This window comes from Cervus canadensis, chromosome 18 (assembly GCF_019320065.1).
Source record: "Cervus canadensis isolate Bull #8, Minnesota chromosome 18, ASM1932006v1, whole genome shotgun sequence".
NCBI lineage: Eukaryota > Metazoa > Chordata > Mammalia > Artiodactyla > Cervidae > Cervus > Cervus canadensis.
Window position 1 is genome coordinate 17,777,263 of NC_057403.1, and position 26,271 is coordinate 17,803,533.

General features: G+C 43.4%; 2 protein-coding genes and 1 pseudogene across 2 annotated transcripts; 2 read left to right on the plus strand and 1 right to left on the minus strand.

Annotated features, from left to right (window-relative positions):
- The first annotated feature begins 1,623 nt into the window (after positions 1-1,623).
- LOC122421629 (very-long-chain 3-oxoacyl-CoA reductase-B-like) lies at positions 1,624-13,425 on the plus strand. Its single transcript, XM_043437790.1, has 11 exons — positions 1,624-1,871; positions 2,201-2,247; positions 6,312-6,387; positions 6,657-6,767; positions 6,938-7,005; positions 10,911-10,955; positions 11,183-11,217; positions 11,439-11,520; positions 12,005-12,070; positions 12,591-12,740; positions 12,930-13,425. The coding sequence occupies exons 1-11, from the start codon at positions 1,712-1,714 to the stop codon at positions 13,035-13,037; spliced, it is 948 nt and encodes a 315-aa protein (XP_043293725.1). The 5' UTR covers positions 1,624-1,711; the 3' UTR covers positions 13,038-13,425.
- Positions 13,426-13,935: 510 nt separating this feature from the next.
- Positions 13,936-16,808, plus strand: LOC122421254 (annotated as a pseudogene).
- Positions 16,809-19,492: 2,684 nt separating this feature from the next.
- On the minus strand, positions 19,493-20,453 carry LOC122421626 (GTP-binding nuclear protein Ran-like). Its single transcript, XM_043437787.1, has one exon. It carries the CDS (start codon positions 20,419-20,421, stop codon positions 19,771-19,773), a length of 651 nt encoding a protein of 216 aa, XP_043293722.1. The 5' UTR covers positions 20,422-20,453; the 3' UTR covers positions 19,493-19,770.
- Positions 20,454-26,271: the final 5,818 nt, after the last annotated feature.

Sequence of the window (26,271 nt, forward strand, 5' to 3'; positions counted from 1 at the left end):
TGGGTGGATTACCTCACTAGCATTGCTGATTTATTGGACATGAACCTGGGCCAGCTCCGGGAGATGGTGAGGGACAGAGAAGCCTGACGTGCTGCAGTCCACAGGGTTGCGGAGAATCGGACTCGACTTGGCAACTGAACAGCAGCAAACCTCACTAGTACCAATCAGGCGATCCTAGGTTGAATAGCTAAAGGTTATGTTCTGGTGGGGTTGAAACTACCATTAAGTTAGTTATTAAATCTTGTTTTGTTGACCTGAGGGTTAGCACAACTGACTCCATTTGGGACCCGTTTTCTTCTTTTTATCAGAGGTGATGAAATAGCTCTAGGGTGTGGTGACAGTTGCACAATCTTGTGAGTGCACCTAATGTCACTGAATTATATCTAAACTTTAAAAGGATTAAAATGGTAAAACTTATGTTATGTATATTTATTTTACCGCAGCATGTCCGACTCTTTGAAACCCATGGACTGTAGACTGCTCGGCTCCTCTGTCCATGGGATTCTCCAGGCAAGAATACTGGAGTGGGTAACTATTCCTTTCTCCAGGGGATCTTCCCAACCTAGGGATCGAACCAGGTCTCCTGCATTGCAGGCGGATTCTTTACTGTCTGACCTACCAGGGAAGCCTATTATTAAATAATAATACTATTTATTATTATAAATAATAACTATAATTTATGTTATTAAAGGATAGCCATAATTATTAGATGATAATTACAATTTATTAGTGTGAAATAATTGCTTTCAAACTGTGGCGCTGGAGAAGACTCCTGAGAGTTCCTTGGACTGCAAGGAGATCAAACCTGTCAATTCTTAAGGAAATTGATCCTGAATATTCGTTGGAAGAACTGTTTCTAAAGCTGAAACTCTAGTACTTTGGCCACCTGATGCAGAGAGCTGACTCACTGGAAAAGACCCTGATGCTGGGAAAGATTGAAGGCAAAAGGAGAAGGAGGCAACAGAGGATGAGATGGTTGGATAGCATCACCAACTCAGTGGACATGAATCTGATCAAACTCCAGTAGATAGTGGAGGACAGAGAAGCCTAGCATGCTTGGTCCATGGGTTGGCAAAGAGTTAGACACAACTTCGGGACTGAACAACAAATTAATCAATAATAAATGCGAAGAACAAGTGAAAAAACCCAGAATTTGCAAAGGAGAAGTGAGGACAAAGGTCACATAGAGCCATTGTAAGGCCTCTGGCTTTTATACGGCGCCCCCCACCCCTCGCCCCGGGCAGATAAGTTGTAGGTGAGATTCTTCTAGCAAACTGTGTGTTGACAAAACCCCCCCGGTCGGACACAACTTGGCGCCTGAACAACCACGTGATTGGTCACTCGTTTAAGTTCTGGCTTTCACTCACCAACAGCGAGATTGAGTTCAGTGACCCAAATGGAGGTCATCTGTGGGTACCCTTTGCCCAGTTTTGTGGGTTGAGTGGGGGCTGGATGTATGGAGGCTCTGCCGGCCTTGGGAGGGGACTTTGAACTCAGGTGCGGACCCATCAAGGGGCGGTGCTAAGCCCATGGGCGTGGCTGTTGGTTAGACTAAACCCCATTGGGCGTAGCTAGAGAGAGGGGCGGGGTGGAATGCTTGACTGGCAGTGTGGGCGGGGCTAACGCGGCTCGGGCAGGCCAGGCTTCTTATAGCCGCCCCCGGAAAAACCCCCTTGGTCCTAGGTCGGGTGATCTGTTGGTTGGGGTTGTGATGGAGTCGGAGTGGGATGCTCTGAGAGTGCTGGGAGCGGTTACAGCCCTGTTCCTGCTGCTGTGGGCGACCTGGGCTGTGGGCTCCACAGTCTATGTTTACTTGCTGCCCCAGGTACGCCGGAGCAACCACTGGCTCCGGGCGCACGGGGCCTGGGCAGGTAAGAAAGGAGGGCTCTGCGCTAAGCAGGTAGAGGCGGGGCAGCAGGAACACGGGCAGATGACCGGTGAGGGCCCCCAGTCAGGGCAGACGCCAGGGACCCCTGGAAGCATCACAGGTGAAGGCTGGATTTGTATGAAGTCCTCCAACCTGTCCGAGGTGTCAGAGCCCCTCGCCGATGAAAGAGGAGGACGAAAACCAGGAGGGTTGGGTCTCAGTGAGGGCGGTTTCCAGACAAGGTGCAAAAAGGGACAAGAGGGACATGGAGTGGATGACGGGGGTAGGATAGGGTGGGGATCCCCTCCTGCCCTTTCCTCCTCTCCTTTCTAGTGGTGACAGGAGCCACCAGCGGCATCGGCAAGGCTTACGCACGTGAGGTGAGCCAGGGCTTGGGGTGGGTGGTGGGAGGGCTTCTGTTTGCCTTGTTGTCAGCTAACTCTATCAGACTGAGAATGGTGTGCTCTCTCTGGTTCCCGCAGACATCCTCTCCAGGGAGCCTTTCCTCTGCTCGCCAGGGTGGGGGCAGGTGTCTGCACTGGGCTTCTTCTGATTTATTCATTCAAAACATATTTATATAGCACCTCCATGCACCAGGCATCTTCTAGATGCTAGGGGGTACAACAGTAAACAAAATAGGTTTTTTTAAAAAAATCAAAAGACTTTGTCTTCTCAGAGCTTATATTGTAGTGAAGGGAGATAGGTGTAAGATAAACAAATGAAATGTATAGTGTGTCCAGTACTGGAATAGTTGCCACTTCCTTCTCCAGGGGATCTTCCTGACCCAGGATTGAACCCATGTCTCCTGCACTGCAGGTGTTTTCTCTACTGCTTGAGCCACCAGGGAAACCCATCAAATGGTTATAAGAGTTAAAGAGAGGGACTTCTGTGGTGATCTAGTGGTTAAGACTGTGCTTCCACTGCAGGGGGCAAGGATTCCATCTCTGGTCCCTGTCGGGGAACTAAGATCCCACAAGCCACACAGTGTGGCCATAAAAGAAAAGAAAAAAATAGATTTAAAATTTAAAAAAGAGTTAAAGAGAAAAATAAATCAAGAAAGGAGAAGAGGTAGCCCTGGGGATGTGCAGGTTCCAATTTTTATATAGGGTAATCAAATATGTCACTGAGAAGGCAGCATTGAGCAAAGAGGAGAAGGAGATGAGGGATGGAGTCTTGTGAATAACTGGGAGAAGGAATTTCCAAGGAGAAGAAATTGCCAGTGCAAAGGCCCTGAGGTAGGGAGCATCACTTGTTGGAGAAGCAGGAAAAGGCCTGCTGTGATTGTATCAGAGTCACAGGGAGAGAGGAGCAGTAGGACATGAGGGCAGAAATGCAATTTCCGGACAGATCATGGGGAATCTGGTAGGTTATTGTGGAGACTTTAACATCTACTGAGTGAGATGGGTTCTGAAGAGGGGTATGATACTATAGGGGGTGAGGATGCAAGCAGAGAGATCCTGCTTATGCAGGCTCTTGCAAAATCCAAGCAAGAGATCTTGATGACTCATCCAAGTGTGATAGCATCATGGCATGAGAAGTACTTGCATTTTGGTTTTATTGAATTATCGACTCATTTATTTTGGCTGCGCCAGGTCTTAGTTGTGACACAGGGAATCTTTGATCTTCCTTGCAGCATGCTGCATCTTTTAGTTGTGGCATAAGAGATCTAGTTCCCTGACCAGGAATCAAACCTGGGCCCCCTGCATTGGGAGCACAGAGTCTTAGCCACTGGGCCACCAGAGAAGTCCCAAATTTTGGATTGATTTTGACGTTAGTACTCATGGATTCTTTACCAGTTAAGCCACAAGGGAAGCCCAAGAATACTGGAGTGGGTAGCATATCCCTTCTCCAGCAGATCTTCCCAACCCAGGAATCGAATCAGGGTCTCCTGCATTACAGGTGGATTTTTTTTTTTTTTAACCAACTGAGCTATAAAGGAAGGCTTGTACTGATAAGATTTATTCTAAAGATTGGATATAGAGTATGACTCCAAACCTCTGACCTTATATAAACTGAAAATTTGCTAAACCCACTTAGTTCTTGTAACCATTTTGTAGATTTCTTGAGATTTTCTATGTAGACAGACATGTCATCCGTGTACAGAGACAATGTTATTTCTTCTTTCCAATCTGCATATATTTTATTTCTTTTCTCTGCCTTATTGTACTGCCCAGGAAATTAAATAGGACATTTAGAGAAGTGGTAAGAGGTAACATCCTTGCTTTGTTCCTGTTCTTAGAGGAAAAGCATTCAGTTTTCAACTATTCAGCATAATGTTAGGTTTTTAAAATTCATGTATGTGTGTGTGTATGTATTTATATGATCTTTATAAGGTCAAGAGAGGCCCTTTCTATACCTAGGTTGCTAAGAGTTTTTTTTTTTTTTTTTATCATGGATAGTTGACTTTTGTCAAGTATTTTTTCTGTCTGTTGACGTGATCATATGGTTTTCCTTCTTTAGTCTGATTATATGGTAAATTATATCAATTGATTTTGCAAAGGTTGAACTGACCCTGCATTCCTGCAATAAACCCCAGCTTGAGCATTACCTCTTATCCTTTTTCTGTATTGCTGGACTTGATTTACTCATATTTCACTGAGAATTTTTGTGTCTAAGTTTATGAGGGATATTAGTTTGTAGTTTTCTTGTCATCTTTGTTCGATTTTTGCTATTAAGATAATGTTGACCTCATAAAATAGATTACTTATAGGATTTGTGACCAGAATACCTCAAAGAATGGAGCTGCCATTACTGCAATGGAGTTGAACTGAGGGGAGGACCAGGTTTGGGGAAAGTGGAAAGGAGTCTAGTTTTCGACATTCTAAGTTTGACATTTTGGGCATTCTATCTTCCTTGGTGGCTCAGATGATAAAGAGTCTGCCCACAATGTGGGAGACCCAGGTTTGATCCCTGGGTCGGGAAGATCCCCTGGAATAGGAAATGGCAACCTCCAGTATTCTTGCCTGGGAAATCCCATGGACAGAGGAGCCTGGCAGGCTATAGTCCATGGGGTTGCAAAGAGCTGGACACGGCTGAGCAACTAACACACACATTTGAGATACCAGTTAGGTATCCAAGTTATGAAGTTCCAGAAGTTGGAAATGCCATTCTGGAGTTCAGAATGGGTGGAGACAGAAATTGAGGCATCATCATCATAGCAATGCCATTTAAAGTCCTAAGACTCGGGGGCCTCCCTGGTGGTCCAGCGGTAAAGAATCCATTTGCTAGTGCAGGAGACATGAGTTTGATCCCTGGTCTGGGAAGATCTCACGTGCTGAGGAGCAGCTAAGTCCATGTTCCACAACTACTGAGCCTGTGCCCTAGAGCCTGGGAGCCACAAGTAATGAGCCCATATCCTGCAACTACTGAGGCCCATGCGCCTACAGCCCATGCTCTCCAACAAGAGAAGCCACCACGAAGAGAAACCCGAGCACTGCAACTAGAGAGTAGCCCCCACCTGCCACCACTAGAGAAAAGCCCACACAACGATGAAGACCCAGCACAGCCAAAAATAAATAAATACATAATATTAAAAAAATAAAGTCCCAGTACTAGATGAGATGCCCATGGTAGTGGGTGTGGATGGAGAAGGGGAGCACAGTCTGAATCACCCCAAAGTGCTCCCTGGAGCACTCAAAGTTAAGAAGCACAGAAGATGAGGCACAAGAACTGAGCCGGAGCAGGAGGGAAACCAAGGTTGGAAGAGATGTCTTGGAAGCCAGGAAAAGAATGTTGCCTGGAGGAGGGGTGATGAACGTGTCAGCTACTGCTTCGAGGTGCTGAGAACAGCACTGGGTTTACCATCGTGGAAGTTACTGTTGACCAGAGTGGTTTGGGTGGCACAGTAGGGGTGGGAGTCCAACTGGAGTGGGTACAAGTGGGCTTGGGAGAGAGCCAGGGTAAGCAGTTCTTAGAATGTTGAGTAAAGTGGGGTAGCGTGATGAGAAATGGGGCAACACCTGAACAGAGAAGACCTTCTGGCAGGTCTGCATGTTGAATGGGAATCATCCAGAAAAGAGAGATCGTGATGCAGGGGGAAGATGGGCGAAAGCTGCAGCGATGTCCCTGAGTAGGCACAAAGGCAGGGGAGGCTAGTTGTTGTTTAGTCACTAAGTCATGTCCGACTCTCTTGTGACCCCATGTACTGTAGCTCTCCAGGCCCCTCTGTCCATGGGATTTCCCAGGCAAGAATACTTCATTCAGTGCACCCTGGACTGTATGCTGTCCTTTAAGCTAGCCAGCCTTTGTGCAAGGGCCTCTGCACTTGGTATTCCTCCTGCCTGGAATACTCTGACCCCAGAATGCATGCTCCAGAATGCATGCGAGGGCCAACTTCCCTTATTTCTCTTTTGTTCACCTCTGCATCGGCAGCGCCTACAACAGCGTAGCACACAGTAAATATTTGTGGCTTTCGTGAATAAATAAACGAATGCATTTCCTGCAGCTCGCCCGGAGAGGTCTGAACGTCGTCCTCATCAGTCGAGACCTGAGCAAGTTGAAGCACGAGGCAAAGGAGATAGGTGAGTATAGGAAAGGAGGGAGCTGGGAAACGCAGCCCTCCTGGCTCAAGGGCTGAGGTTTGACGGGGCGTGGTCGGGGGCGTGGTCGGGGCGTGGTCGAGGAGGGTGCGCGGAGCAAGCTCCCGCTGCCTCTGGGGCCTCCGAAGGACCGGGTAAGGGCCTGGGGAGACCGGAATGAGGTGCAGGCAGAGATGAGTTACAGCCAAGAGCCTGGCTCCCACTCCGCCTACGCCCCTCGGCCCCCCCCCAACCCCTCCCACACTTCCCAGAGCGGCTTTACGGCAAAAGCACACGAGTGATTCAGGTGGATTTTACCGGGGGCTTGGAGATCTACGAGACCATTGAGGCAGGACTGAAGGACCTGGAGATCGGAGTATTGGGTATGTCGCCGTGCCCGTAGGGAGGAGCGCTGCTCTCAACCGCCCCGGGGCTCACCCCGACCCCGGAACACTCTCCTGGCCGCCCTCTCTGGCAGACACTCCCCTTTGCCCCCGCCCGGTGTCCCTGGGACTGTGGGAGTGAGACAAGCACTTTGTCCCCTCTCGTTCAGTAAACAACGTGGGCCAAAAATATGCACCCCACTTGAGTAAACTGCTCGACTGTGAGGACGTCGCCAAAGTGAGTAACACACGTCCGCGGGACCTCCGCCTTACACTGCTCCCTCTGTTGGAAAACCCCGCGCAGTACACTAGCCTGATTAAGTGTTTCGAGAGCTAGGAATCTGTGCTCTCCTTCCATGGGGCGCCCTTCTGCAGTGCTCAACCAGAACCACTGTCTACATTGAATCTGGTCCTGCCCGTTTTATATTCTCCGGTGCTGACTTTCTGGAGAAATGAGGGACTTCCTTGGCGGTCCAGTGGTTAAGACTCCGTGCTTCCATTGAAGCGGGGCGTGGGTTCTGCCCCTGGTCAGGGAAATAAGATCCCACAGAGCCGACAGTGTGGCCAAAAAAAAGAGTAGGGGGCGGGGAATGAGCCACGTAGGAAAGTCAGCGCCTCAGTCTCATATCTATAAAATGGGAATCAATATTTTTTGCTGACCTTGTAGAGCTGATAAGACCATATCAGCTGATAAGACAATATAATGCATGTAAACCTAAGTTGTGTGCTCCATAAATGAGGGCTATTATTATTAGACATAGACAAAACAGGAGATCAAGATGGCTTTTAAATTCTCTCTTGTTAGTTCTTTTTCTAACCATGTTAGTTTAAAGAGGTATGTTGTGGGAGTGAGCCTGGTAAAAGTATCTAAGGCCTTGATAAGACTAGGGAGTGGGGGCATTTTCCATCCCCCTTCTGATGTCTATGTCAGAAGCTTTCCCTGTCCCTTTTTCACATTACTAAAACTTTGCTACACACAAAAAAATAAATAAATACATTCTAAATATTATTTCAAAAGAAATGCGTAAGGGAGTGGGAGGGAGGTCCAGGAGGGAGGGGATATATATATACACAGAGCTGCTTCACTTCCTGGTACAGCAGAAATTAACACAACATTGTAAAGCAATTATGCTCCAATAAAAATTAACCTCTGACAATAGAAGTCGGAAAAAAAAAAAAAAGAAGGCATAGGCTCATTTTAGAAAATGCAAGGAGAATCAGCCTGGGTATTCTGCCTCTGGTATTAGAGGAAGTTGTGACTGAAGACTAACCCTGCAAATGAGAAGGAGTAGGAGAGCTGGATAAAACTGTTTTAAAATAACGGTTTGAAGACATCAACCTACTAGGGCAATGAGGAATTGTCACATCAAGATTTGAGGGAAGAGAGAATTCAAGAGAGGTGAAATCTGACATTTGAAGCAACATTTCCCTTCCACGTGGATAGTGTTGGAGCTGCAACAAATAACATAGCACAAAGCTTTGGAAAATATCTCAGGTTTTAGGTTGGAATCCTGAACACTGTAATCCAGGAGTTAGGGTAAAGTAGGTTTCATAGGCCCTGGAAGAGGGCATGGCAACCCACTCCAGTATTCTTGCCTGAAGAATCCCATGGACAGAGGAGCCTGGTGGACTACAGTCCGGGGGTTGCAAATACCTGGGCATGACTGAGCGACTAAGCACAGCACAGCAGCAGGTTTCATAGGAACTGAAGCCAATTTTCAGATGATCTTAATTCCATTGGGATTATGTGGATGTGATATTTTAGCACCCCCTAGTTTAGCTACCTGGCAGACGCAAAACCAAACCATTTTTAGAGAAAAACGATGTAGTCCAGAGACTCAAATTAGCAGTTCAATTTTTTAAATATTAAATATCCAGTGCTCAAAAAATATAACCAGGAATATTAGAAGAAAATTCATGATTGAACACAAGAGAAATAATAGATAATGTAACAAGGTCCACATGGAGCCAGGGTAATAGAAATATCAGCATAAATTTTTTAAAAATTGTGACATATATAACATAAAACTTGCCATTTTAACCATTTTAAAGTGTGCAACTCAGTGGCATTGAATACATTCACAGTGTAGTACAGCTATCACCACTGTGTATTTCCAAAACTTTTCCATCATCCCGAACAGAAACTCATTAAGCAGTATAAGTTAAATACAGGACCTGTAAGTTAAACAGGTCCTAGTAGGCAGTATCTCCACATTCTTCCCTATTCCCTGGTAGCATCTATTTCTACTTTCTGTGTCTATGAGCTTGCTAATTCTAGATACCTCATACAGGAGAAATCACAGAATAGTTTTCCTTTGGTGTCTGGCTTATTTCAGTTAGCATAATGTTTTCAACTTCATCTGTGTTGTTAGCAAATATCAGAACTTCATTCTTTTCTTTTTTTTAAGTTATGGCAAATATATATAACTTAAATTTTGTCATTTTGACTCTTATGTGTGCAGTCCAGTGGTATTGTGTACACTCAGATTGGTGTGAAACAATCACCTCCATCCATCTCCAGAACTTTTTCAGCTCTCTACCTGTTGAACAGTAACCCCCAATTCCTAACTACCTGCAGATCCTGGAAACCACCATTCTGTCTCTATGAATTTGACTATTCTAGGTGCCTCATGTAAGTGGAGTCATACCGCATTTATTCTTCTTGTTTGTTTCGCTTAGCATAGTATTTTCAGGGTCCATCCATGTCACAGCCTGAGTCCCAATTTTCTTCATTTTTAAGGCTGAATAATATTCCATCATACGTATTAATATATATCACCCTTTATGTCTTCATCTGTTGACAGACACTTGGATTGTTTCCACCTATTGGCTGTTGTGAATAATGCTTCTATGAACTATTGAGGTACCAATATCTGTTTGGGTACCTGCTTTTTATTCCCCAAACTTTAAACTTTTTCTTTTGTATTGGGGTATAGCCGATTAGCAATGTTGTGGTAATTTCAGGTGGACAGTGAAGGGACTCAGCCCTACATATACATGTATCTATTCTCCCCCAAAATCCCCTCCCATTCAAGCTGGCACGTAACATTGAACAGAGTTCCATATGCTATACGATAGGTCCTTGTTGGTTATCCATTTTAAATACAGCAGTGTTGGGTACCTGCTTTTAATTCATTTGGGCATATACCCAGAAGTGGAAATGATGGATGCAAGATTAGTCTGGCTAATATCAGGGTCCCTTGAGATTCCATATGAATTTTGGGCAGGATTTTTCTTTCTGCAAAAAATGCTACTGGGATTTTAATAGCAATTGCTTTGAATCTTTTAAAAAATATTTATTTTATTTATTTATTTGGCTGTGCTGGGTCTTAGTTGCGGCTGTGGGATCTTTTAGTTTGGCCTGTGGGTCCTAGTTCCCTGACCAGGGATGGAACCTGGCCCCCTGTATTGCAAGTGTAGAGACTTAGCCATTGGACCACCAGGGAAGTCCCAATACTTCCTTTATGTGGGTAGAAGCTAAAGATTTGTGTTCAGTTTTTACTCTAAGATTTGTGTACTTTGGTATGTATATGGTATGCATTTATAAAAAGTTTATTGATCAGAAAATCCAAAGAGAGAAGTTTATGAAATGAAGGTGAAAATCTTCTTTCTCCCTTCAGTCTTATTCCCCAAAAGTGCTCCCCAGTTTAAAATAGTGATAGGTTTTTCTCTCTATGCCTACAGAAGGATGTATATGTAATTTTTATCCAAATGGCGGCAGCCTATTGTTCTTTATGTTTCACAAGTAGGCATGTATCTTGGGGATCATTTTAATCAGAATAATTAGCTGATCCATTCTTTTTACTTGTTGTTCAGGGGTCTATCCATGGGCTACCCAGTGTTTATTTAGTCATCCCAGTATTGATGGATATTCAGGATGTTTCCTGGCATATCTGACTACAAATTGTGTTATAATGTGTATTTTTGGACATATGCATTCCCCACATATGTGAGTATCTTAGAAAGGAATACACTTCCAGAAGGGGAGTCGATGCATCGAGGTTTATGTGTATTTAAATTCTAGTAGATGTAACTTTTAAAAACTGTGTTCCACATTAAAAGAAAAGTAAGCTAGAAAATATGGGAGTTGTGGCAGAGTTGTGGTGAAGGAAAGGACTGATGGGTTCCATTTTCTTCCCCTAGAAACTCCAGGATATTATTAACTGCAACATGATGTCTGTGGCCCAGGTGAGTCAGGGCTAGGAGGGACTGGGTTCAGTGTCAGCGGAGCTCTGACCACTCTGGGTGGTCCTCAATATCCCCCAGTACTGGACTTGGCATGGAGGAAGTGCTAGTGGAATAGTCCCTGATGGAAAGTAGGGGGATAGGAGGGAACTTGAGGAGGGGGCAGGAGTCTGGGCAGGTGAAAGCAGAGGAAAGAAGGAAAGACAGGATCCTCTTCATTCCTCCTGCAGATGACTAGAATCCTCCTGCCCCAAATGGTTAGCAGGTAAGAGGCAGTCTCTTTTGTCTTTCACTCTGGATCTTTCCCCATCCAACCTCTGGCTATTTCTATTCCCCAGCTCTCCCATTCACATTTCCAACTCTTCCCTAGTTCTCTGATCTTTCTGATTAGCACAGAGGCTAAAGGGTGGGGAGGTGGGTAAATCCCTGAGACCCTCTCTTCCCCATTGGCAGTGACTGCTTTCCAATTAATGCTTCCTCCTGCAGGGGCAAAGGCATCATCATCAACATATCTTCAATAGCTGACAGGAAGCCGTACCCATATTTAGCAGTGTATGCGGCTACCAAGGTACCCAGACCCACAGTAGCCCTTAATTCTGGCCCTGAAGGTTATGGCGGAAAAGACCCAAATGCGTGTGTGTGTGTGTGTGTGTGTGTGTGTGTGTGTGTGTGTGATGTTTCACCAGAGTCTGAGGCTATTAATAGGTCAGATATCTGGGGCACAGTCCAGTGGGCAAGTCAGATTCTGTGTTCTTTTTCTAAGAGAAAAGAAAGCTAGGATTTCGAGAACCGGTGAGGTGGGAGGAGGTCAGGGAATACACAGAGACTGGCGCAGCTGGAATGGAGAGTGAGTGCATGGGAACAAAAGGAGGGCTTAGAGCAAAGAAACTTTCGGGTGTTAAGGTGAGAACTTGAGCCGTGAGGGAGGGGCCCCTCCGGGAGGGAGCGGGGAATGTTCTAGGATCCGGGACGGCATGCCGGGACAGGGGGCGGGCTGGAGGACTCCACGCGGAAAGCTCGTGGTCCTGGGACCCTCCTCTCCTTCTCCGCAGGCCTTTGTGCGAAGCTTCTCCGTGGCCGTGGGCACAGAGTACCGCTCCAAAGGTGTCATCGTGCAGGTGCCTGACTCCGGAGGGAAGGAGCTCGAGAGGGACAGGAGTGGCAACTCTCGAGGGTGGGGGGGTGGGCTCTGAGGGAGGAGGAGCTTGGATTCAGTGGAGGCTCCTAGGAGCAGCGGCGGGCTCGGAATGAGGTGGCGGTGAGGTCTGATCGAGGACCGCGACTCAGTCTCAAAGAGCTTCGGTGGATGTAAATCAACTATACTTCAGTAAAATTTAAGAAAGGAAGGAAGGGAAGGGAGGGGGGTAAGGGAAAAAAAGAGGGAGAGAGAAGGGAGGAAGGAAGGAAAAGAGAGAAAGAGGGAAGAAGGTAGGAAGAACCTTTTTTGAAAAAAGCTTCCGTGGCGCGAAAGTCGCAAGGGGTGGGTTCTCGAGGGGGCGTGGCCCGAGAGGCGTGGTCAGAGCTATCTGGGGGCGTGGTCCGCAAGAGGGGTGGGATTCAGGGATTCTTGGAGAGGGCCCTGGTGCTTAGGCTTGGGAGGGAAGGGAGTTCTTATCTTGACCCCTTTCCTACCTGCAGACAGTGAGCCCCTTTTTGGTTGAAACAAATATGACCTACCCCTTGAAAAAGGGACTGCTCATGGTGAGCGCCGAAGACTTCGCTCGGCAAGCATTGGACACGCTTGGCCTCACTTCCGAAACCACCGGGTGCCTCAGCCACGCTGTGCAGGTGCTTTCCTGGGGGCAGTCCTAGGGTGCGATCTGATGGGACAGCCCCTGGTGTGGGTCCACTAGTCCTCAGAAGGGGGGAGACGGACAGAGAAGGGGAGGGCCCCCAGCCCGGGCTGGGGAGCCGGGAGAGGAGAGGAGGGACTCAAGAATGGGGCGTGTCTTGATCCTTGGTACCTCTCCTTCCCAGGATTTCCTGCTGACCATGCTCCTGCCCAGTTCGCTTTTTGCCAGTCCTAGGGGATTTTCTCTGTTGGAGAGATGTAATGTAGCAGGGTTCCTTTCTGAAAGAACTTGACTAAAGGCCCTGAAGGCGTGACCGCACGTCTGTCGACCCCGCCCCTTATCAGAGTCCTAAATCGGAACCGTTGTTAGGGAGAACTCCCACCTGACAAACAGGCCAGTGAAACGGAATTGGTCTCCCGAATACCCGGACATTAGTGACAACTGCAGCATCTCAAATCTCTGGCAGAAAGATGGAGCTCTTAATATGTGCCGCTAAGACTAGATAGACATTTGGAGGAAACCAAATACACACACACACATACATATGTATAAATATAGCTTGAGCAATGATGGCTGCACAACTTTGTGAAATACTTAAACCCACTAAATTGTACACAATTAAAAAGGGTGAATTTTATGGTATGTGAATTAAATCTCAATAAAAATACTTTTAAAACAGAGATCCCCTGTGTATGTATATATATATATATACATTTATGTATAAAGTTGGATTTAGTTCTCACACCATGTACCTGCATAAACTCCAAATGAATTAGAAATCCCTAAATCGCTGTGTGAAAGTGGAAACACATCAACTAGAAGAATCCATGAATGAATTTCTTTCCATCTTGGAAGTGGGAGAATCTTTTATTATTAATACTGAAAATTAAAAGCAGCAAAAAAAATTATTGAACTGTAGTTAATGACATACAGGCTGAATTATTTAGGAAAAGTGTACTGATGTCTGCAATCTACTTTGAAATGCATTGAAAAGTTAGATGGATAGAGTGAATATAAATACGGTTAGACAAGTGTGGCAAAATGTTAGTAACAGACACATGTACATCTCTTTCAACTTCCCTGCATGTTTGAAATTTTCCATAATAAAATGTTGGGAGAAATCCAGGAGCAATAAAATTAAATTTATAAATAAAACGACTTAAGCAGATTTAGAAGTCACTTAAGATGATATGCTTTTTATCACATTTCTGGTGAAGGACAGGCTCGGAACCCTGGGGAAGAAACGGACTTTTTTGAGGGGAAGCGCGGATGTAGACCATCGAAGAGCCGTCGTGCTGCGACTTAGGAGTTTCGTGCGCTTTGGTGCGGGTGGTTGTGGGTAGCGCTCAGTGGAAGGAAGACGAACAAGGACGGGAGCCACGCTGAGGCAGGTGGCGGTGGTCGCGCGATCTCGGAGGCGCTGCAGGCCTTGTGTCGGGAGCTGAACCTGGACGAGGGCGCACAAGCTGACTCCGCAGCCATCCAGGACATCTACAGCCTAGAGGAAGTTACACACTGGTCGGCTTGTTCATTATCCGTCGCCTGCCTCAAAAGCATTATCCCCACAGTTGGAAACCGTACCTTAGGAGGAAATTAAGCCAAACACAATTTTGAGGTGTCTACTGTAATTTTCAAAAAATTTGAGCCAATTAAAAAAAATTTTTTTTTTGAGTCAATTTTTAAAGATGTGTTTCAAAGTCCATATGAACAGCCACCAAAGTTACCACGAAGCAGGAAGCAGAGGATTCCTTGCTGTGTTAAGGAGCTTTTTAATTTCTTTTGGACACTTTGTTTATACTGAGGATAATTTTCATATGATTGGAGATGATTTAGTAAACTCTTATCATTTCCTTCTGTGCTGCTTGGATCTGATTTTCGCCAGTGACATATGCCCAAATAGACGAGACTCCTTGAATTCATCTTCAAAGGTTTACCATCCTGATTTTCATACTGCTGATTTTAGAGCTTCTGTGTAGACTTGCTGCATCACTGCTGTGCTGTGTGAACTATAGCCAGAGGGATAAAGGAGCGCTACTTTAAGCCGTATGTTTCAAAACTATTTGACAGGAAGATTTTAAAGGAGAGAATGCCTCCTGGGCCTTTCCAGTTTACTAACAATAGCAGAACAGTCAACACGGAGTGTGAAGAATATGTTTTAACTGTTGGTGGTTATGATGAGAAGCTCTTGGGGAACACATGCAGAAGAGGAAATTGACACCTGCAAAGTTTGCTGGTGATGCCCTGTTCGGGAAACTGACAACCCAGACTACTGTGGAGTGTAACCTTCAACAAAACTTTGAAACAAACAAACATTATTTATACCTTCTACCCCACTGACAGGACAGCAGTATTTAAGAGAAAAAGCAGCAGTCATTAACTCCTGTTGCTTCAGTCACTCAAAGTGTGAGCTGATTACAGAGTATTGTGGCTGGATTGAAAAATGTACCAAGTAATCAACTTATAAATATTTTTGAGTCTTGTTTGTGTAATCCTAGGGAAAACATAATGAAAATAGAGAGACTCTGCCAACACTATACTCAATCAACAGATGAACAGCCAGAATCTTGCATAGACTTTGCCATAAACAAACAGGAGCTTGCAGAAATTTTGTATTATAAAATATTAGAAACCACAATGGTTCAGGCAACACAAAGACTTCATGGAATAGACATGTCAGTTATTTTAGAGCAGGATATATATATTTCATCATTCCTTGATGGCCTGTTGCTTGGAAATTGTCCTCTTTGCCTATAGCTCACTTCATACTTTTCCCTGGATTACTGAAGTTTTTAATCTGTGGCCATTTTATTTTTATAAGGTTATAGAGGTGGTGGAGTGACAGTGGAAACAGTGACAGACTATTTTCTTAGGCTCCAAAATCACTGCAGATGGTGACTGCAGCCATGAAATTAAAGGATGCTTGCTCCTTGGAAGAAAAACTATGACAAACCTAGACAGCATATATTAAAAAGCAAAGACATTACTTTGCTGACAAAGGTCTATCTAGTCAAAGCTATGGTTTTTCCAGTAATCATGTATGGATGTGAGAGTTGGACCATAAAGGAAGCTGAGCGCCTAAGAATTGATGCTTTTGAACTGTGGTGTTGGAGAAGATTCTTGGGAGTCCCTTGAACTGCAAGGAGATCAAACCAGTCAGTCCTAAAGGAAATCAGTCCTTTGGAAGGACTGATGCTGAAGCTGAAACTCCAGTATTTTGGCCACCTGATGCGGAGAACTGACTCATTGGAAAAGACCCTGACTCGGGGAAAGATTGAAGGCAGGAGGAGAAGGGGATGACAGAGGATGAGATGGTTGGATGGTATCACCAATTTGATGGACATGAGTTTGAGCAAGCTCCGGGAGTTGGTGATGGACGGGGAAGCCTGGCATGCTGCAGTCCATGGGGTCACAAAGAGTCGGACACGACTGAGCGACTGAACTGAACTGATAGAGGTGGTGATCTGCTCAGAAGAGGGAGTCTCCAGAGACGTGGTGAAATGCCTGAACAGCATCGAAGAACAGATTTTAGAAAATTTAGTATGGAGTCATGATCTGCACTGTGGGAGGCTCTCCATGCTTCTGCAAAGTTCCTACCTGTGAAGAAGTTATATTCCCAAATAATTTTGAAACAGGAGGTGGGAGAAATGTACAGGGACATCTTTCCCATGATGCCAGTGTCTCCTGTAAAGAATCCAAGGGTCAAAGAAATTTGGACTGACAGTGGAAGTCTTCAAAAGGGTAGGGAACTGTTGTCTCCAATTTCTGTCCATTAACGCTACAGTTCTCCTATGGCTGGGAGTGCTAAGAGACTTTTTGGGGAAGACTCCCCCCAAAGGAAATGCTTAAGGACAAGATCATAACAGAGGGGCAAAAATTGAAATTTGCTCCTTCTTCAAGGATTACCGCTGAAAATATATCAATTTCACCCAGACAGAGTCTTCTGTTAACGACCAGAGACATTGCATACAATCCAGCAAATGATGCTGGATCGATTACTGATATCACTGTTATGAGTTTCCATGAATGGGTCAGTCCTTACGCCAAGGAGTGCTCTGCTGTCTAAATTCAGTGCAGCGACTCTAAGAGTTTGAAAGATGTCAACAACGTGATAAGGCAAGGTGAGTAGAGAACCAAGAAATGGGCGATAGGGACTTCCCTGGTGGTCAGCAATTAAGACTCTGCCTCCAATGCAGGGGACACCATTTCCATCCCTGGTTGGAGAACTAAGGTCTTACATGCCTTGGCCAAAAAATATAAAAGAAGCAAGCAATGGCTATTGATGGTGTAGAATCACCATCAAGAAAATGATGATGTGTTACTTAAATAACTACAGGATGTTGTCAGTGAAAGAGCAGATCATTAGCTCCGCCCCATTTCTATGATAAAAGCACTTTCAGGATGTTTTGCAGAAAGTTGGGGCTCTGTTTTTCAAAACATTCAGCCCTTGTAAGTAGTAAATATCACTGAGTTACAAGAAAACTTGCATCAAAATCAAGCGGGATTTTTTTTAAACAGTTATCCAAAATGTAGTTGCAAATATATTTGAGTTGGATTGCAAACAAATGTTTTAAATGCCTTCTAAACATGTTAATAGTCATAGTTTTTTTGTTTTTGTTTTTTGTTTTTGGCCGCACCATGTGGCCTGAGGGTGTGGATCTTAGTTCCCTGATAAGGGATCAAACCCTTGCCTCCTGCAGTGGAAGCAGGAAGTCTTAACTCCTGGACCACCAGGGAAGTCCCAGAATTTTTTTTTTTTTTCATTTATTTGTATTAGTTGGAGGCTAATTACTTCACAACATTGCAATGGGTTTTGTCATACATTGACAAGTCCCAGAATTTTTAACATATTTGTTCTTTGGGTTTTTCAGATGAAGTAAGGAGAAACTTCATCATTTTCTAGCCCACTTTTTAAAATAATCAAATGTCTTCTTCTAGGCTTTATACCATGAGGGTGAATAATCTGTTTTTGGCCAGTATGCTTTGAGATGCTTATGTTCCCAGTTTAATGTTGAGCAGGAGTTGGGTCCCATAGCATCCAGGGCAGAGGAGATGCACCAGCCTGTCTTTGACCCAGCGTGGTAACTGTACATCCAGGTGCCAGGACCATTCTGGGCTGTCCAGACCCTTCTCATGCCCTTCCTGTCCTTGAATGGAGGTAGATTTATACCCGAGCCCCCTCACTATCCCCCACGACTTACCCCCAACCCTAAACCCTCTTAGCCTGGTGTCACAACCTAGCAAGACAGGTACTTGCTCCTTTTTAAAATTACTATCATTTTGTTTTCTAGGCCATTAGCTAAATTATATATGATTATATTATGTCATATAATTCTCAAAATAAGAAGCTGCTTCTCAAGCCAGTAGAGTGAAATACAGAAAAGAGTTGTTAGAAACTGAATTTCCTATTAGTGAGATAACACCATGGTAATAGGGGAGATGTTCTTTCTGAGGTCTTAATGGGATTGTTCATTCTCAGTGTCTAATTGATCTCCTAGGAATAGTTGAAACCTTTTCCAAGACCACAGTAATATCGCCTCATACCTTTTAATTAAACTATATACATCAATGAAACATCTGCATATTACTCCCCTCTCTTTGTTCTCAGCATCATTGCTACTTTGTAAGCTTCCCATTAGGGTTTTTATAAAGCAATTCCTTTTTTTTTTCAAACTTTAAACTTTTATCTTGTATTAGGGTAGAGCTGATTAATGGATTTCCCTGGCAGCTCAGATAGTAAAGAATCTGCCTGCAATGCAGGCGCCCCAGGTTCAATCCCTGGGTCAGGAAGATCCTGTGGAAAAGGGAATGGCACCCCATTCCAGTATTCTTGCCTGGAGAATTTCATGGACAGAGGAGCCTGGTGGGCTACAGTCCATGGTGTTGCAAAGAGTCAGACACAGCTGAGCAACTAACACACGCACACACACATAGCTGATTAACAACGTTGTGATAGTTTCAGATGAACAGCAAGGAACTCAGCCATACGTACACATGTATTCATTCTCCCCCAACCCCCCTCCCATCCAGACTGGCGTATTATATTGAGTAGAGTTTCATGTCATGTGCCTGTTCAGTAGTCCTTGTTGGTTATCCGTTTTGATCATAGCAGAGTGTATATGACCTTCCCAAACCCCCTCTTCTTTTTTTTAAAATTATTTATTTGGCTGTGCTGGTTGCTGTGTGAGGGCTTTCTCTAGTTGCAGTGTGATGCTTCTCATTGTGTTGGCTTCTCTTGTTGTGGAGCACAGTTTGTAGGTGTGGGGGTTTCAGTAGTTGCGGTTCCTGGGCTCTAGAGCACAGGCTTAATAGTTGTGGTACATGGGCTTAGGTGCCCTGCAGCAATGTGGAATCTTCCTGGACGAGGGATTGAACCTGTGTCTCCTGTATTAGCAGGCAGATTCTTAATTGCTGGACCACCAGGGAAGTCCCCCATTAGCGTGTGATCCCTGGGCCCCTAAAGGATGTTTTCCAGGGCTAGGGGTGCAGCTTTCCAAAGAATCAGTTGTTCAGTATTCACTTTTTCTAGTGTGTTTCCAGGATCTAGAAGGACTTGGATAAGTAGTTCTCAAATAATTTTGACAAAATGTTATCGAATTTACCATCTGAGTCACCAAGGAAACCCTATTATGTTTATTAAATTGCACAGCTTATTTTTTTTTTTTTTTAGATATTTGAAATACAACTTTATTCTGATTCTAAACGAAAAGGAATGGGAATGACAGTAACAAACAAGATTCCACCTCTCAATATTGTCATGTGACTATAGCAGTCTTATATTTGAAACTCAAGGAGGAAACAACTGTGTTCCAAAACACCTAAATACGCAGGTCCAAAAAATGAAGGTATTTTTTTTTTTTAAACTGCCACATTCACTCCAAAGCCCATCCATCTCCTTCAGCATCCAAAGATTAAGCACATGTTCTGCTTAGCTATATAATAAAGTGGCAAACACGCTGCACCACTGACATCACAGGACAGTTGCCTATAAAACTAGACTTCTGACGCTGGGCCCCAGCTTCACTTTCTCACAGGTCATCATCTTCATCCGGGAGAGCAGTTGTCTGAGCAACCTCTAAATCGTGCTCGTACTGTGCTGCCAAGGCTGGGTCCATGACCACCTCTGGCGGGGCAAGAGCAGGCATGGCGACAAACTCCAAGTTAGGGTCTCCAATCAATTTTCTAGCAAGCCAGAGGAAGGGCTTTTCAAAGTTGTAGTTACTTTTGGCAGAAATGTCATAGTACTGAAGATTCTTCTTTCGGTGGAAGACAATTGACTTTGCCTTAACCTTTCTGTCCTTAATATCCACTTTGTTGCCACACAACACAATTGGGATGTTCTCACACACTCGTACCAGATCTCTATGCCAGTTAGGCACATTCTTGTAAGTAACTCTTGATGTTATGTCAAACATTATAATGGCACACTGAGCTTGTATATAATAGCCATCTCTCAGTCCACCAAATTTCTCCTGACCAGCTGTATCCCATACATTGAACTTAATAGGTCCTCTGTTGGTATGGAACACAAGAGGATGGACCTCAACACCCAAGGTAGCTACATACTTCTTCTCAAATTCACCAGTCAGATGACGCTTCACGAATGTAGTTTTTCCAGTACCACCATCACCAACCAAAACAAGTTTGAACTGAACTTGGGGTTCTCCTTGGGCAGCCATCGCGATGTTACTTCCAGAAGCGTCTCCGCGCCCGTCTCACACCTTATTTTTTTAATGCAAAATATTTAACTCTAACCCTGGCTAATTTGAATTAGTCTAGGATTTGACTATGAATTAGTAATTACGACAGGAGTTTTATTGTTAAATTTTAAGAAGAAAAGTGACATTTTACTTTTCTGGAAATTACATCCTCATTTTTTGTGTAGTATCTACCTGTTTTATAAGCCAAATAACATCAAGTCTACCTTGAATCCATATAAATATATATTATATTTTTATTATATCAGTTCAGTTCAGTCACTCAGTAGTATCCGACTCTTTGTGACCCCATGAATTGCAACATACACCAGGCTTCCCTGTCCACTACCAACTCCCAGAGCTTGCACAAACTCATGTCCATCGAATCAGTGATGTCATCCAATCATCTCATCCTCTGTCATCCCCTTCTCCTCCTGCCTTCAATCTTTCCCAGCTTCAGGGTCTTTCATGAAGAATACTCATTCAGTTCTTCACATTAGGTGGCCAAAGTATTGGAGTTTCAGCTTCAGCATCAGTCCTTCCAATGAATATTCCAGGGTTGATTTCCTTTAGGACTGACTGGTTTGATCTCCTTGCTGTCCAAGGGGATCTTAAGAATTTTCTCCAGCACCACGGTTCAAAAGCATCAGTTCTTAGGCGCTCAGCTTCCTTTATGGCCCAACTCTCACATCCATACATGACTACCGGAAAAACCATAGCTTTGACTAGACAGACCTTTGTTGGTAAAGTTACATATATATATAGGGCACACCAAATGGCTTGTGGGATCTTAATTCCCATACCAAGGATCAAACCTGGGTCCACAGCAGTGAAAGTGCTGACTCCTAACTGCTGGACCACCATGGAATTTCCAAATCTTTGTATATATTTTTATGTAGCTGTAACTGTTGTGTCATTTTCATTGTTGTTATTAATGTGCAAAATGTAAATGAGCATTTGCACTTGTCTTTATAAGAAACTCTGGACATGTTTTTATCAGATTTCAAGACTGGATAGCAATGCACATAAAATAGTTAATAAAACATTGGAGTTTTGAGATTATTGAAAAAGATGATGGTGCTATAAGCAAAGTAAAACTGTGACAATCTCAGAGAAAATATTTACAACTTATGTCACACACACAAAATGTGTACCTCTTTATAAGGAAAAGACTAAAAGCCCAAATGTGCAGAAGAAATATATCACAGAGAAACAAATATGCGCCATCATTAACTCTATGAAAAGATATTCAGCTTCACTCATAATAAGAGCAACTCCAATGAAAACTACCCTGAAGTGGCAGTCTTCACCTATGAAATTGGCCAAAATTTCTAAGGTGGGAAACACCTTCTCATGCATTGCTGGTGGGCATGCAAAATGATACAAACTCCATGGGGAGAAATCTGATGATAGCTAACTAACTGAACAACATATGTCTTTACTCTCAGACCTAGCAATGCCACTCCCAGGAATACACCTTGCAGACCCATCTCCACAGAAAGAGCAAGCCCTCACCTTGGGGTCAAGCTTGAAAACCTTCAAAGAACAGAAACAGGTATCACAGGTGGGGCCATTCTTAATTTTCTATTTTGAAAATTTTTAAGCCTATTTAAATTACAAGACTAGTGTCTTTGTTCACTGCTTCATCTAGATTCACTGCATATTAATGTTTGTTTAACTTGCTTTTATTTCTCTCCGTGTATATGTGATGATGATGGTCATGGTGGTGCTGTTAATGAATGGACCATTTGAAAGTAAATTGAGACCTTATGATCCTTTACCCCTAAATGCTCTAGCAGGTAACTCCTAGGAACAAAGACATTGTTCTAATAACAACAATTCAGTGATTGAATTCAGGAAGCTTATAATTGACATACACTGTTTTTTAAACAATAATTTTATTTATTTTTGGCTGTGCTGGGTCTTTGTTGCTTGTTGGGCTTTTCTCTAATTGCAGAGAGTGGGGGCTACTCTCTAGTTGTGGTGCACAGGCTTCTCATTGCGGTGGCTTCTCCTGTTGCGGAGCATGGTCTGTAGGACTTTAGTAGTCGCAGCTCCCAGGCTTAGTTGCCTCAAGGAATGTGGGAGCTTCCTGGACCAGGGATGTGACCCATGTCCCTGGATTGGCAGGCGATTCTTAACCACTGGACCACCAGGGAAGCCATATATATATATATATCTTTTGAATAAATACCCAAGAGGATTCTGAATCACAGGGTAAATGTATATTCAACTTGACAAGAAAGTGCCAATCTGTTTTTCAAAGTGGGGGTACTATTGGGTTGGCCAAAAAATTCGTTTGGGTTTTTGCGTTACATCTTAAGGAAAAATCCAAACGAATTTATTGGCCAACCCAATATTTTGGACTCCAACACTATGTGAGAGTTCTAGCTGCTGCATATTTTTCTAGTGTTTGGTATTACCTGTCTTTTAAAATTTTAGCCTTTCTAGAAGATGTATAGTCATATCTCTTTATGGCATTAATTTGAAAATCCCTGGTGATTGTAAATGTTGACTGTCTTGATATGTTTGTTGGCCTTTAACATATCTTCTTTGGGGAAGTGTTCATGTCTTTTGCCCATTTTAAAGTTGGATTTAAAAATTTTTTTCATTATTAAGTTGTAAAGATACTCTATATATTCTGATTTCAACCAATTTGGTGGAAAACATGTTACACATATTTTCTCCCAGGTTGTGACTTACAGTTTCATCTTCTTAATTTTGTCTTTTGAAGGACAGAAGTTTTAAGTTTTGTTAAGTCCCATTTATCTATTGTTTTTTTTCCTTTTATGGTTAGTGCTTTTAGTGTCTTGTCTAAAAAAACCTTGCCTACCCCAAGGTTATGAAAATTTTCTCCAATTCTTTTTTTAGAAATTTTATAGTTTTAGAGTTTATATGCTAGGTCTATGATTATATGTTCGGTCTATGATTCATTTAAGGTAATTTTTGTGTGCACTGTGAACTGGGTTCAGTTTTATTCATGCAAATATTCAGTTGTTTCAGGATCATTTATTGAAAAGACTTTCCTCCCCTTGAATTATGCTACATGTTTATAGAGAATCAACTTTGGGTCTATTTGCACTATTGTGTTTGTATGGTATATATCCTTATTCCAATACCACACTGTCATTTTTAAAGGTTTATTTACTTGTTTATGTGTGGCTGCCCTGGGCCTTTATTGCTGGGCACAGGCCTTCTCCAGCTGCAGCGAGCGGGTGCTGCTCTCTAGGTGCAGTGTAAGGGCTTCACACGGCCGCCGTTTCTCTTGTTGCAGAGCACAGGCTCTCGGAGCTCAGCCTTCCTTAGTTTCGGCACGTGCATGGGCTGCATAGCTGTGGCACGGGGGTTAGCCGTCCCTCGGCATGGGGGCTCTTCCGGGACCAGGGATCAAACCCGTGTCCCCTGTATTGGCAGACAGATTCTTTAACACTGAGCCACCAGAGAAGCTCCAAGACCACACTGTCTTGATTACTGTAGCTTTAAAAACATTATTGAAGTATAGGTGATATACAGTGTTATAAATACATGTTCTTCTTCATATTCTTTTCCATTATGGTTTATCACAGGGTATTGAAAGTAGCTCCCTGTGTTACACATTGTTGTGTAACCATCCTACATATATACTAGATTGCATCTGCTAATGCCAACCTCCCAGTCCTTCCCTCCTCCACCCCTCTTCCCCTTCGGCAACCATGTGTCTGCTCTCTATGTCTGTGAGTGTCTTTCACAGATATCTTCATTTGTGTCATATTTTAGATTCCACATATAAGTGACATCATGTCATTCTGACGTACTTCGCTTCGTATGATAATCCCTAGGTCCATCCATGCGGCTGCAGATGGCCCTGGGTCATTCTTTTCGTGGCTGAGTAACATTCCCTCCTGTATATACAGTGCATCTTCTTTACCCATTCACCTGTTGATGGGCATTTAGCTTGTTTCCATGTTTGGCTATTGTAAATCGTGCTGCTGTGAACACAGGAGTACATGTATCTTTTCAAATTATAATTTCTTAAAGCAGTGGTTTTTTTTTTTTATATCCCACCTCTGGATCCCTGCTGTGAGCCCTGCCTGGGAGGTTCGGCCAGTTGTGTTGCAGCAGCGCTGGGGTGCCCTGGGGGGGCATGGTGGTGGTGGTTTGGTTGCCAAGTTGTGTCCGACTCTTTCGAGTTCATGGACTGTAGCCTGCCGGGCTCCTCTGACCATGGAATTCTCCAGGCCAGAACACTGGAGTGGGTTGCCATTTCCTTCTCCATTAAAGCAGTGCTTTTTTAGTTTTCAGTGAAAATTTACTCCTAATTTCACTCCCAGGTGAAATTTACTCCTATTATTATTTTGTCTGCTTTTGTAAATGGGATTATTTCTTAATTTCTCTATTAGACTGTTTATTGCTAGTGTATAGAAATACAACTGGTTTGTGTGTGATGATTTTATATCCTGCACACGGCTGAATTCATTTTTAGTTCTAATTTTTTTTTTTTATTCTTTAGGAGTTTATACTTATAAGATCATGCTATTGCAAACAGATTTTATTTCTTCATTTCCAGTTATTTCTTTTTCTTGCCTTTTTCTAGAAGCTGGAACTCTAGTACTATGTTGAATAGAAATGGTGAAAGCAAATATTCTCATTTTAATTCTGATCTTAGGGAGTTTCAAAAAGATTGAAAATTCAATCTTTCCCCATTGCATGTAATATCACTTATTTTTTAAATATATTGCCTTTATCATGTTGAAGAATTTCCCTCCTATTCCTAGTTTATTTATTGTTTTTTGTCATAAAAGGTGTCAGTTCATGTCTAATTCTTTTTCATATCCCCATGAACATGAATGCAACAATAATAAAATATTAGGAAAGCAAAGCAAACAATACATAATAAAAATACATCATGATCAAATGGGTTTAACCTTAAAAATTCAAGATTGTTTGAACAATCAACCACCAATCTAAATAATCCATCTTCCATAAATAGAATAAAGAAGAAAATAGTTTAATTACCCTAAAAGATACAGGAAGAGCATCAGGCAAACTTTACTTTCCACACAAAAACTCTCATCATGCTGGGAATAGAAGGGATCTTCTTCCTTCTTATATGGAGCATCTATGAAAAGCCTACAGTTAACATGATATTTGGGCTTCCCTGATAAATCAGCAATAAAGAATCCACCTGCCAATGCAGGAGAATCGGGTTCCATCCCTGGGTTGGGAGGATCTCCTGGAGAGGGAAATGGCAACCCACTCGAGTATTTTTGCCTGGGAAATCCCATGGACAGAGGATCCTGGCAGCCTAGAGTCCACGGGGTTGCAGAGTCAGACATGACTTATTGACTAAACAACAACAACATGACACTTAATAATGGAAGACTAAATGCTTCCCTTCTGAGCTTGGGAATAAGATGAGAGTGTCAACCTCCAATCTTTTATTAGTTATGTTGTATTCCCCTGGGGACTGTACCTACTGGACCCAATTTAACTAGTCACCTATTGACTGTTTTCCATCGTCGTCACTTTGAACAACGTAGCAGTGTCTGTCTTGCACCTGCGAGAATACTGCAAAGGGACACATTCCTAGAAGTGGGGTTCCTAGGTTCAAGGGTGTGAGCATTTTAAATTTCCCTTTGAAAATCATTCCATGTATTACAAAGTTCTTTAGGCAAGACTACAAGAAAATTTGGGGGAATCTATTGATTCCATTTTCTTCCTCGGGACCTGTGGGGTATTATGAACTGCCAGATGATATCTGTGGTTCAGTGGAAGGTTGGATCTCAGAGCAGGTGCCTCTTCCTCCAGGAAGCCTTCCTGCTTCCCAGACAAAGTCAGGGAAACTTTGAACTT